General features: G+C 42.8%; 1 protein-coding gene across 1 annotated transcript in view; it reads left to right on the plus strand.

The window, feature by feature from the left end:
- Window positions 1-13,742, plus strand: part of kirrel3a (kirre like nephrin family adhesion molecule 3a) — a 230,770-nt gene that overhangs the window by 195,926 nt on the left and 21,102 nt on the right. Inside the window, exon 10 of the mRNA XM_067432960.1 lies at window positions 10,357-10,457. Coding sequence (XP_067289061.1) covers window positions 10,357-10,457 — 101 coding nt within the window. The remainder of the gene's footprint in view (window positions 1-10,356; window positions 10,458-13,742) is intronic.

The raw sequence follows: 13,742 nt of genomic DNA on the forward strand, positions 1-13,742 counted from the left end.
TCTCTCTGTTTCTCTCTTGTCTTTGTCAGAGCGTTGTTGGATGTTTCCCCTTGTGTCTCCGTGTTGGTTGTCGTTTCCCCCTTCCGTGAAACGCTGGATCCCTTCCCGGATTACCTCAACCGCGCTCCCGAGTCACTGCTGCTCACAGCCTGCCCGTGTCGCCAACAGAGTCTCTCTCACTGCTCCGTCTTATCCGGACTTCTTCTGTGTTCTGAGTTTTGGCTTCTGTGACACTTCTGTCAATAAACTAGTTACTTGCAATTGAATCCTGCCTCTGTGAATCCGTTACAAGTTTATGCCAGACAGGAGTTCTCAACCTTCTTGATTCATACCTTTTTTTTATTGTTATATTGAATAACTTCATTATTTTGTTCACACAATAAGTCATTATTTTGTTTATAGTAAGGACCTATTAGTTGATATTAGTTATTTAATAACATCAGCTAACAATGAGCAATACACAGTATTTATGCATCTTTGTTTAGTGTTCAGACAAATACAGCTGTCCATTTTTAGCTCAGTTCCATTAATTAATATTAACATATACAACTTTTAATTTAACAATGTATTAGTAAATGTTGAAAGTTTAATTTAATAATGTATTAGAAAGTTTAATTTAATAATGTATTAGTAAATGTTGAAAGTTTAATTTAATAATGTATTAGAAAGTTTAATTTAATAATATATTAGAAAGTTTAATTTAATAATGTATTAGTAAATGTTGTCAGATTCATACATGCTTTAGAATATTTTTTCATTGTTAGTTCATGTTCACTAGTTAACTAATGAATGGAACCTTGTTGTAAAGTTTTAAAACATACATTATTTTAATATATTAAAAACATCTAAAATTCATTTAGGGAATCAAGAAGTTATGCTCTATATTCTTGAACTTTGCATAACTACAAAAAGTACAAATGGTACTGTTCTTCAATAAAACATTAATTATTGAGGGAAAAACAAAAATAAACGTGATGTCAGTTCAGATCTTGATTTTATATGTTTATTTGTTGCATTTTAATTTAGATTAGAGCTAGATTTATATACTGAATACCATAGATCCGGCATAACATTATGACCACTGACAGGTGAAGTGAATATCACTGATTATCTCTTCATCACGGCACCTGTTATTTAATGGGCTAGACGACTAAGTCAGAGAATCTCCAAAACTGCAGCTCTTGTGAGGTGTTCCCGCTCTGCAGTGGTCAGTATTTATCAAAAGTGGTCTAAGGAAGGAAGAGAGGTGAACTGGTGATGGAACTGGCCCAGTGGTCATGGGTGGCAGAGGCTCATTGATCATGGGTTCTTTCACATCATGTGGATGGCTGGGTGCCTATGTGTCGCTTACCTAGGGAGCACATGGCGCCAAAATGCACTATGGGAAAAATGCTAGGATTGTTGCAGACCATGTACACCTTTTCATGGAAACAGTATTCCCTGGTGGCTGTGTCCTCTTTCAGCAGGATAATGTGCACTGCCACAAAGCAAAAATTGTTTAGAAATATTTTGAGGAGGTCAACAATGAGTTTGAGGTGTCGACTTTGCCTCCAAATTCCCCAGATCTCAATCCAATCGAGCATCAGTGAGATGTGCTGAACAAACAAGTCTGAGCCATGGAGGCTCCACCTCGCAACTTACAGGACTTAAAGGAACTGCTGCTAACATCTTGGTGCCAGACCTTCAGGGGTCTAGTGGAGTCCATGCCTCGACGGGTCAAAGCTGTTTTGGCAGCAAAAGGGGAACAACACAATACCAGTCCGTAAAGTTTTGCCTGATCGATGTATAAGTGTGTGTGTTTATATCATCCTGTTTATCCATCCTGTGGCTACCTTGGACGTTTACTGAGGCCCTCTGTTTGAGAACCCCTGATTCGACACTATTTTAAATGTTGAATTTTGTTCATTTATTGTAGAAATGAATATGCATCATTGATTTATCAATTTATTTATTTTAAAATATTAATTTATTCATTAATGAATGAAAAGGCCTTCATGTTTCCCACTGTACGTGCAGAGCGCTGTCAGGGGCCAGGCACAGAGCGAGGCGCGTGACGCCACCTTCCTCGTGCGCTTCGGTCTCACATCCCGCTCCCTCTCCCTTCTCCGCTTGTTTCCCGTCTGAGCCTGAGAGATAAAGCTGTTTAATTACAGCCTTCATTTATGCCCATGATCCCCTGTCAGATTTGTTTGGCTCCCCCAGAGGACATGATCTGAACAGACTGCCACTGGAAGAGCACGGAAAAAACGTCCCACCCCTCTGCCCGACTGCAGCCTTTGAGCGCACGTGTGATTAAGAGGGTGCTGGGGAAAGCGAGAGCATTGTGTTGCTCTCTCCAGAGAGACGGTGCTTCGGTGTGTACAGAGGACTCCTGCACGCTGCTGGGATCTGTAATTGATGGGATAGTGCTCGTGCACAGAGACACCCAAATTCTAATTAAAATGAAAATCTGTTTTCGCATAGAGACACACACAATGAACCTCAATCTGCCGTGAATGGAGAAATGGAAATGTTATGATTGTATTTATTATGATTTTATCTCCCCTCTTTCACTTTTAATTATTTATGAAATTAAAGTTTACTCTAAGCATTTTTTTCCCCAGTTTTCTGGAATAAGATGCAATGGGAAGAATTAAGTGACTAGCTCATCCAAAAATGAGAATTCTGTCATTATTTACTCACCCTCTTGCCATTCTTTCTTCCGTGGAGCACGAAATGTAAATTGTTGGAAAATATCATGATACTTTTCAGTTTAATGAGCACTGGAACTGTCAAGCTCCAAATGGCAAAAAGCACCATAAAAGTGTTCCGTGCAATCCATGTTCAAGTAATATGATAGCTTTGAGTGAGGAACAGACTGAAATGTAAGTCGTTATTCAGCAAAATATCAAACCTTATCATCCTCCTTAGCTCTCTTTAGTGTATTTATGAGAAAAGTGGTGTTGTACATTTACCATTAAATATTAGTTTGAGTTGGATCTTTTAGTAAATTTGATCGTTATATTCAACATGATATTGAAATGTGTCTATCTTTACTACGTGCAACTTATTGATCCTATTGTGAATGATTCATCCATGCATATGTTTCATTTAAATATATATAAAAATATATATAATATAAAAATTAATGATTAATGTAAATATATATATATATATATATTTACAATAATCATTCATTTTTATTAAAATTTGAAATGTCTCCCATTTCTCAAGTCATCATCAAGCCCATTTTTTTCTTTTTCATCAAATTCCCTTTAAGACGAGTCATTTCACTCTGCGACCATCTTTGAAACATCTCTCGGGCATGCAAGTGCATCTCTTTGAATGGGGAACAATCGAATTCTCCAAAACTGTTTGCCAAGCGTACGATTAAATTTCATGTTTGAAATCACCAATGAAATCTGACATCAACTGTCTCATAATTGTTGTTTCTAAAAGCTCAACTCATGACAAAAAACTGCATATTTCAGCCTGGACTAGTGATGGAGAGTCGACTCCAAAAGAGTCGATTCCTCGATGTAACGGATTCACAGAGGCAGGATTCAATTGCAAGTAACTCAGTTTATTTAGACAGATAGTGTCACAGAAGTCTAAACTCAGAACACAGAAGAAGTCCGGGTAAGACGGAGCAGTGAGAGAGGCTCCGTTGGCGACACGGGCAGGCTGTGAGCAGTTGTGACTCGGGAGATCGGTAGAGGTAATCCGGGAAGGGATCCAGCGTCTCACGGAAGGGGGAAACGACAACCAACACGGAGACACAAGGGGAAACATCCAACAACGCTCTGACAAAGACAAGAGAGAAACAGAGAGACTAAATAGGGTGAAGGTGATGAGTTGCAGCTGGTGCAGGTGATCAGCCACAGGTGCGTGATGAGCCAATCCCAGGCTCCGCCCTCACCTACATTCAACACGCACCCAAGAGTGAGACAGGGAATCCATGAACCGTGACAGTACCCCTCCCCCTAGGAGCGTCCCCTGACGCTCCCAGCCGACCTTACCTGTTGATTGTAATCATCAATAAGGGAGTGATCCAGAATGTCCCTAGCAGGAACCCAACTTCTCTCCTCCGGACCGTAACCTTCCCAGTCCACCAAGTACTGGAAACCGCGTCCCCTCCGTCTAGAATCCAGAATGCGATTAACCGAATACGTTGGTTCCCCATCTACGAGTCGCGGCGGTGGGGGAACCGGGACTGGCGGATTAAGGTAGGAGTGAAAAACAGGCTTGATTTTGGATACATGGAAGGCGGGATGAATCCTCCTGTACGCCGGAGGGAGTTTGAGGCGGACTGTCACCGGACTAATGATCTTGGTGACAGTGAACGGGCCGATAAATTTGGGAGCAAGTTTATTAGATACGGAGCGGAGAGGAATGTTCTTGGTAGAAAGCCACACTTTTTGACCCACGACGTAAACGGGAGGCTTAGACCGGTGGCGATCGGCTTTAGCCTTGGTGCGCGCTCCCACCTGGAGCAGAGTCTCACGGGCTCTGGTCCATGTGCGATGACACCTCTGGATAAAGGCGTGAACAGAGGGGACCGCGACCTCGGAATCCAGACTAGGAAAAATAGGTGGCTGGTAACCTACACTACACTCAAATGGCGAAAGGCCCGTAGATGACACTGGTAACGAGTTATGAGCGTACTCAACCATAGAGAGTTGCTGGCTCCAGGATGAAGGATTCTTGGATACCAAACATCGCAACACTCTTTCCAGATCCTGATTGGCTCTCTCGGTCTGACCGTTGCTTTGGGGGTGATAACCCGAAGACAGACTAACCGTGGCTCCTAGTAATTTACAAAACTCCTGCCAAAATTTGGACACAAATTGGGAACCTCTGTCGGAGACCACGTCCATCGGGAGGCCATGTAACCGAAAGACGTGGTCTACTACAGATACCGCTGTCTCCTTGGCTGAGGGTAATTTGGGCAAGGGAATGAAATGTGCTGCCTTCGAGAATCGGTCCACGACGGTCAAAACGACCGTCTTGCCCTGGGAGGGCGGGAGGGCGGTAACAAAATCTAGAGCGATGTGGGACCAGGGTCTCGAAGGAACAGACAACGGCTGAAGTAACCCATGGGGAGGTTGGTTAGATGTCTTACCAACCGCACAGACCGAGCAAGCCAAAACAAAACTGCGAATGTCGCGAGCCATAAGTGGCCACCAAAATCGTTGCTTTATTAAACTGCAAGTGCGGTTTACCCCTGGATGACAAGCAATGTTGGAGCAGTGACCCCATTTGAGGACCTCGGATCTTAACCCCTCCGGAACGAACAAACAACTCGGTGGGCCGCCGGGCGGGGGCGTTACCCCTTCTAAGGCCACTTTGACCTTCGATTCGATTTCCCATGTGAGTGTAGAGATAACTATCTTCTCTGGCAAAATACACTCGGGAGTAACCGGGCGTTCGGAAGCATCAAAAATGCGAGATAAAGAGTCGGGTTTGATGTTTTTAGACCCGGGGCGGTACGAGAGAACAAAGTCAAAACGTCCGAAAAAAAGTGCCCACCGAGCCTGCCTGGAGTTGAGTCTTTTAGCAGATCTAATATATTCAAGGTTCTTATGATCCGTCCATACAATAAAAGGTACCCCCGACCCTTCAAGCCAATGACGCCACTCCTCCAACGCTAACTTGACGGCCAACAACTCTCTGTTACCAATGTCATAATTGCGTTCGGCAGGAGAAAGACGATGGGAGAAAAACGCGCACGGGTGCATCTTGTCATCTGAGGGAGAGCGCTGTGAAAGAACCGCTCCTACCCCCACCTCTGACGCGTCGACCTCTACCACGAACTGACGTGTGGAATCAGGGGCGACTAAGATGGGAGCCGAAACAAAGCGGCTTTTCAGTTTGGCAAATACAGCCTCGGCTGTATCGGACCACCTGAACGTCGTTCGGGGAGAGGTCAAGGCAGTCAGAGGTGCGGCTAGTTGGCTGAAATTGCGAATAAAGCGCCGATAGAAATTGGCGAACCCCAGAAACCTCTGTAGGGCCTTACGGGAATCTGGACTTGGCCAATCCATCACAGCCTTAACCTTGTCGGGATCCATGCGCATTCCCTCCGATGACACGATGTACCCTAAAAAAGGAACAGACTGTGCATGAAAAGCGCATTTCTCCGCCTTGACAAAAAGCCCATTCTCTAGCAACCTCTGAAGCACTTGTCTGACGTGTCGAACATGTTCCTGGAGAGACGAAGAAAAAATCAAAATGTCATCCAGGTAGACATATATGAATTGGTCGACCATGTCTCTCAACACATCATTGACGAGTGCCTGGAAAACCGCTGGGGAGTTGGAAAGGCCGAAAGGCATGACCAAATATTCAAAATGCCCCCTGGGGGTGTTAAATGCGGTTTTCCATTCATCCCCCTCCCTGATGCAAACCAAATGATAAGCGTTACGTAAGTCCAACTTCGTGAAGACGGATGCTCCCTGTAACCTCTCGAAAGCTGAAGACATCAATGGCAAAGGATAGGTATTCTTTACCGTGATGTTATTCAGCCCTCGGTAATCAATGCAAGGTCGCAGAGAACCATCCTTCTTCCCCACGAAGAAGAACCCCGCCCCCGCTGGAGAAGAGGAAGGGCGGATGAATTTGGAGGCTAGAGAATCAGAAATATATTTCTCCATGGCCTCCCTCTCTGGAATAGAAAGAGAGTATAGTTTGCCCTTAGGCGGAGACTTACCTGGGAGTAAATCTATAGCACAGTCATAGGGACGATGCGGAGGAAGAGAAGCAGCTCGGGACTTACTGAACACTTCCTTCAGGTCGAGGTACTCCGGAGGCACGTTAGACAGATTCACCGTCTCACTCTGAAAAACAGAACGAGACACAGACGAACAAGCAGACACCAAACAAGACTCATAACACTTATCACTCCACGCAGACACAGAGTTTTGTCCCCAGTCAACCCTTGGGTTATGTAACTCCAGCCAAGGGTGACCGAGGACAATGGGAGCCAAAGGGGAGTCCAGGATAAAAAATGAAATGAGTTCAGTGTGGTTGCCAGACGTGATCAGTGTAAGTGGTTCAGTGGTGAATGAAATGTCAGGGAGAACTTGTCCGTTGAGTGCGTTGACAGAGATGGTGTTCTCAAGTGCAATGGTGGGTATTTTGAGTTTGTGTGCAAGGGCAGAGTCAAGAAAGTTACCCTCCGCTCCCGAGTCGAGGAGTGCTGGGCTGGAAAATTCCTGGGCTGCCCACAGCAATCTCACCGGAAGGAGAGTGGAGGATGAGGTCTTTTCCACGGAGATCCCGCCCGACAGTAGCCTTCTCCTTACCGCCGGGCGTGGTCCTCTTACCGGGCAGGAGTCTAGCAGGTGTCCGGTCCCGCCGCAGTAGAGGCAAAGACCACGGGATCTCCGTCTCGCTCTCTCCTCCCGGGAGAGCCGAGCTCGACCCACCTGCATGGGCTCCGGGTCGAAGGTGTAGCTGACCGCATCCGCAGCGTTGGCCTGAGGGCATTCGACACTCTTGTGCTGAAACTCCATCCTGGATATCAGCCGACTCAGACGAGCGTCCACCCTCAACGCAAGTTCGATCAGTCCGTCAATCTTCTCCGGAAGGTCGATCATGAAAATCTCTTTCTGGATGCGGTCAGCCAGCCCATGCAGGAATATGTCCCACTGTGCTTCCTCGTTCCACTTGCACTCGGCGGCCAGGGTGCGGAACTCGATGGAATAATCCGAGACCGAGCGGTTACCTTGACGGAGCTCTGCGAGTTGACGTGCCGCTTCTCTTCCGGTTACCGCTCGGTCAAACACCCTTCTCATCTCCGCCGCCAGCGTCTGGAACGAGGAGCTGCAAGGATGTTGATTCTCCCACACCGCCGTTCCCCAAAGTGCGGCTCGTCCGGAGAGCAGGGTGAGGACGAATGCCACCTTGGATCTCTCCGTGTTGAAAGTCTGCGGTTGAAGAGCGAAAAACAAGGAACACTTGGTAAGGAAGGCTCTGCAATAATTGCTCTCACCGGCATAACTCTCAGGGGTAGGCAGACGTGGTTCCGGTTGCCGCGATGCGGATGGTGTGTGGGGGATCGGCGGTGGGTCGGGCACAGTGGGACCGACGAGTTGTTGCATCTGTTGGGTCAGCTCGGCCACCCGTGCCACCAAGGTGTGTACTGCTTGTCCTGTGGCAGTTAAGTTCGCCTCCTGCTGGTCCAGTCTCTCGTTGCTGCTGGTCAGTAGGGCGTTGATACTCGCTGAATCCATGGTTGGTCAGAGCGTTCTGTAACGGATTCACAGAGGCAGGATTCAATTGCAAGTAACTCAGTTTATTTAGACAGATAGTGTCACAGAAGTCTAAACTCAGAACACAGAAGAAGTCCGGGTAAGACGGAGCAGTGAGAGAGGCTCCGTTGGCGACACGGGCAGGCTGTGAGCAGTTGTGACTCGGGAGATCGGTAGAGGTAATCCGGGAAGGGATCCAGCGTCTCACGGAAGGGGGAAACGACAACCAACACGGAGACACAAGGGGAAACATCCAACAACGCTCTGACAAAGACAAGAGAGAAACAGAGAGACTAAATAGGGTGAAGGTGATGAGTTGCAGCTGGTGCAGGTGATCAGCCACAGGTGCGTGATGAGCCAATCCCAGGCTCCGCCCTCACCTACATTCAACACGCACCCAAGAGTGAGACAGGGAATCCATGAACCGTGACACTCGACTCTGAATAGTCCCAGAGTCAGGATCGACTCCAGTACTGGAATCAACTCTCGGTGTCGACTCTGTTGCTGTGTCCGAAATCGCTCTATTTTACTTAATCTCTCATCTAAAGTGCATGGAAGTTGAGTGCACTAAGCAAGGAGTAAGTGAAATGAAGCGAGCCGCGAGGTAACACTGACGTCGTGTACACTGTGTCAGAGAGCTGTCGCAGAAACTTTGTCACACACATTTATTTGAGTGCTTACTTTAGAAATAAAAAACAATCACGGCGACTTTAGTTTGTAATTATAGGCTTCCTCCATGCTAGCTTTAGTTTAATTTATGGTAGGCTATATATTATTGCAATAAATATAGCTTTGGTTTCCCATGGTGACCATGTGTTTTTATTAAACTAACCATAAATCATAAAATATCAAGAAGAAACGCATCAATAGTGTGCATTATTTTATGTACAGTATCTTTAACTCACCTTTTAAGACAATGATCATGTGCGTTTAGCGCCATCACTCGACAACATCTTTTTTCGTGACTTTTGAATGTTGATAGCCATGAAAGTCATCGCTAAATTTGACTAATTTGGATGGCCATGGTAAAAGTGTGTGGTTTTAATAAGATGATTTTAGGACATTGTGTTGAGAGAAAATAATTCTAAAATAAACCCAGTATTGATGCAAAGAAGGGAGTCGATTCCATAGACTCCCAAAGTGGGAGTCGGGAATCGGAGTCGACTCCAAAAAAACTGGAATCGAACACCCCTAGCCTGGACAAATCCTAATTTTGTGTCTCAGAACACTGCCTGTTTCTATAGCAACCAGAGCTTCTAAGACACTGAGTGCCATGACATTACTAATCAACGATTGGCCCTTTTATTTAGAAGGCGGGACTTATTCCGCAATATTGGGTGTTTATATACTTTCTTATACTTTCTCCCATCCTTTAGTAATCGGAGTGCACCGTCTTCCTGTACATAAAGTCTTTGGTTTTATTCATATATTCAATACGAAAGAAACAATCTGTCGCTACTTCCGTTACATTGCTATATTTTAAGTGGTATGAGGGTAGTGTCAAGCGTTTAACAATACATTTCACAAACAATGAATCTGTGGCCACTGTGTTTGTCTTGTTCTCTTTTTGTCTAAGTGCCAGAAAAAAATATGCAAATCAGGTAACGGTGTGAAAGTGGCCACAAAATCTGTGCTAAGGATAATTCAAACACCTGAATCTGATCTTGTCTGGATGTGTGCCTGGTTATGTGTGTGCTTCTTTTCCATCATTTGATCATCGTTTGATGAATGCAGTGATCAATGGAAAATATACGTAAACATCTCTTTTAAAGTTAACTGTTTACTGTAGTAGTGCATTGATAACTGTGCCAGTCAAATCGTGCAGTTTTGCGAATAAGGCACAATCTATAATGAGTCTAATTTAAATAGAAAGGAAGCAAGTTTGTTCTGAAAAGAATGATAGTAACTGGACTAGAGGCTGGTTATGAAGGCTGGAGAGAAGCAGTGCAGAAGTTTACCCTTACTCCTCATCTTAAGACAGAAGATAATCAAAAGCAGATTGGAGATAATGAAAACAGCAGCGTATGTCCTGTCATCTCTGTTCTCAGGGAGGATGTGTGCTGATGTGGTGTGCAGGCGGTTCAGCTGTCAGACAGGAAGCTTGACAGTCTGTTGTTTGTTTCAGGGCCTCCCACCATCTCCAGCACACAGACGCAGCAGGCGCTGTACGGGGAGAAGGGCCAGATCAAGTGCTTCATCCGCAGCACTCCTCCTCCAGACCGCATTGTGAGTCCTATCTATCCATCTATCAATCAAGCTATGTATTCACTGACCAAATATTTCTGAATCATTTCACTAATTTTAAAGCAATGCTTCATGTCCACTTACTTGGTATAATAGTCCACATAGTAGTATAAAAATAATAGTTTCCATCAAAAAATATTTTACAATAAGAATTTTTTCCATGTATCAATCATTCTGTGTATTTAATGGTCAAATATTTCTGAATGACGGCAATAATATTCAAATCAATTTTTAATGTTGTCAGCATCCAAATATATATTAAGGGCTCTATCATACACTGATGCAACACAGCGTCAGACGCGACACAAGTTTTTGCTAGTTTCATGTTGTTTAAATAGCAAATGCTTTTTTGCCCATTTGTTCGCTTATGGATGTGCTATTTTAAGGAATGGAAAACGACTGCGCCATTGACCAACAAAAACCTGGTCTAAAATCAATGCCGCAGTATTTTATGTTTTATTTAAAGGGCGCGCTAGTAAAACGCATCTATATGTAGGTGTACAACGCGCATACACTCTGCTTATTACACATACAGGGATGCCAAGCAGAACATAATTTTTTTTTTAAATATGAAAAATTAAATGATTAAAATGTGCAAGGTTATTATTGTGTACATATGTACATATAAAATGCCTACATGTCATAATATTTAGTCATTGCATGTATCAGAATTAGCCTGCCTATTTGCAGTAATGACAGGCGTCATTGGACAAGCAGACCCGTTTCCTTGCTAGAGAACCATTCAGTTTTTCCTCTGGCAAATTCTGCCATTTAAACAGCGAACCCACCATGCCAAATACAACTGTCTTTTAAAGGAAATGAGAGATGAGGCTCTGATTGGTTTATTGCACGTTATGCTCAAAACACACCCATTACTCATTAAGAGACTAACAGCAACCCTTTTAGACCATTTTTCCCATTGTTAAACTATCAAAAGTGGGCTCACTTTTGACCATGCCTTTAGATCGTTAAAATAGGGCCCTTAATGTTACTTACATACTATTTTAATATAATTAAAATATGATATAAATATGTAAATAATAATACAATTGATATACACTACCATTTAAAAGCTTGGGGCCAGTAAGATATTTTTAAAATAAATAATACTATTTTTAATTATTTGATCAAAAGTGTCAGTAAAGACGAAACAAATATGATGGTTTCTACAAAAAATATTAATCAGCACAGCTATTTTTTATAATAAGAAATGCTACCAAATCATCATATTAAAATGATTTCTGAAGGATCATGTGACTCTGAAGACTGGAGTAATAATGCTGAAAATTCAGCTTTGCGATCCCAGGAATAAATGACATTTTAAATATGTATTCAACAGAAAACGGTTATCTAAAGAGATTTCTTTCAAAAACCTTTTAAAAATCTTACCAACCCCAAAGATTTTGAATGCTAGTCGAAACTACCGTCTGTCTGTCTGTTTAGATGATAAACAGTTTAGAGGTGCAAAATAAGACTCCATGAAACAGGTTGATATTTTTAGACTTTATACTTAAACATATCTTTTAAAGCATTGAAGATCTATTAAACAGGATTTTTCGCTTGAGTTTATTTCAGTGGTTTTAGTCACTTTAACAGAACTCTGTCTCTCACACTGTATTTGGTGGGTGTATGTGTGCACTGTAAATTGCATGTATGTTTATAGAACTTTAAAAAAATGAAGACGTGTTTTTTGTTGAATGAAAGTTGTCTTGACTTTATTTGCCATGACTTCTACTGTAATATTAAATTATATTATTATATACAGCAATTAGTCGCATTGCCATTACTCTTCAAATTACGCAAATTGAGATAGTGAATTAAAAATATGGGCAATTGATTATTTTTGCAAAAACTCCCATCTATCGCAAAAAGGTTTTTATTCACGCATGAGGTGGTTTTTAAGGCAATTCAAAAAAGGAATATTTCGCAAAACTGCATTGGAATTGTCGTTCTCATTTACATTTTCATTACATTTAATCATTTGGCTTTTATCCAGAGCAATAGAACCAACTATACAAACAAGGGACGACAGCATGCAAGTGCTGTAACAAGTGTCAGTTAATCTAGTGGAGTACACATAATACAGTACACATATACTTTTTTATTAAATTAAAAAACAAACAGAAAATGTATTAATAGTTAGTGTTTATTGGTCAGGTGCACTGGAAAATATGTGTCTTAAGATGTTTTTTTGTGAAAATGGCTACAGACTCGGTTGCTCGAATTGAGATAGGCAGGTCATTCGATCAGGTGGGTACGGTCCAGGAAAGGTCCGTGAGATTGATTTCATGCTTCTTTGGGATGGCACCATGAGGCGTCGTTCACTTGCAGAACACACGCTTCTGGAGGGTGTGTAAGTCTGAACAAGCGAGTTTAGGTATATTGGTGCAGAGCCGGTGGTTGCTGTGTAAGGCACCAGTGCCCTGAATTTGATGTGAACGCAGGACTGTGACTGTCACAAATACAACACTATACTGGCTCGACAAACTTTCTAAAAACAAATGAGCTACAAATCAAATGAGAAAAGGATAAAATACTTACACAGTTGCTGTCCTCCCTGTTGTTGGATTGCTTCTCTCTGAAGGTGCATTTACAGGTCAACTGCCGTATGTAAAAGTTGATAATTCTTTAAAGATGATGAATGTGTTTTTACAGAAGACAAAACAGTTCTTCATTAAACTCATAAAAGACAAAATAATTACAGGAATACTTTGATTGTAAACAACAAAGAAATGTCAAAATTGATCAAGGCCTTATATATAATACACCAGATATGAGGGGGAAACACCCAGAAACACCTCCTACGTGGCCGCTCTAGTATAATGGGCTTTCCTTTGCCATTAAGGCTTGCTTGTCTTATTTCTGTGAAATACTTGATTCTAATTGGTCAACCGCGCATACCAGCGGTATGTTATTCCAGATAACAACCACCAAACTGAATAACATTCTTCTTTATAACAAATAAAATCTGAGTTAAATTTAAAAAGTCCTGGCTAGCTTTTTAATGGCAGTAGTTGTAGCTCTGTTTTTGAAGTCCATAAAATGCATCTGTCCGTCAAATAATGGGTTCCACATGGTTCTGGCGGGTTAATACAGGCCTTCTGATGCAAATCGATGAGTTTGTGTAAGAAAAAAGCCATTCTAGTGCATACAGCTTTAAATGATAATGAGCTTTGCTCACCTCGCCACTCTGTTCTGTGGGGCGCTTTGACACACACTCACGTGGAAAAGAGATGTTAAAAAAACAAGAATGGCAGCGGGAGTCTA

This window comes from Pseudorasbora parva, chromosome 23 (assembly GCF_024679245.1).
Source record: "Pseudorasbora parva isolate DD20220531a chromosome 23, ASM2467924v1, whole genome shotgun sequence".
In the NCBI taxonomy this organism is placed as follows: domain Eukaryota; kingdom Metazoa; phylum Chordata; class Actinopteri; order Cypriniformes; family Gobionidae; genus Pseudorasbora; species Pseudorasbora parva.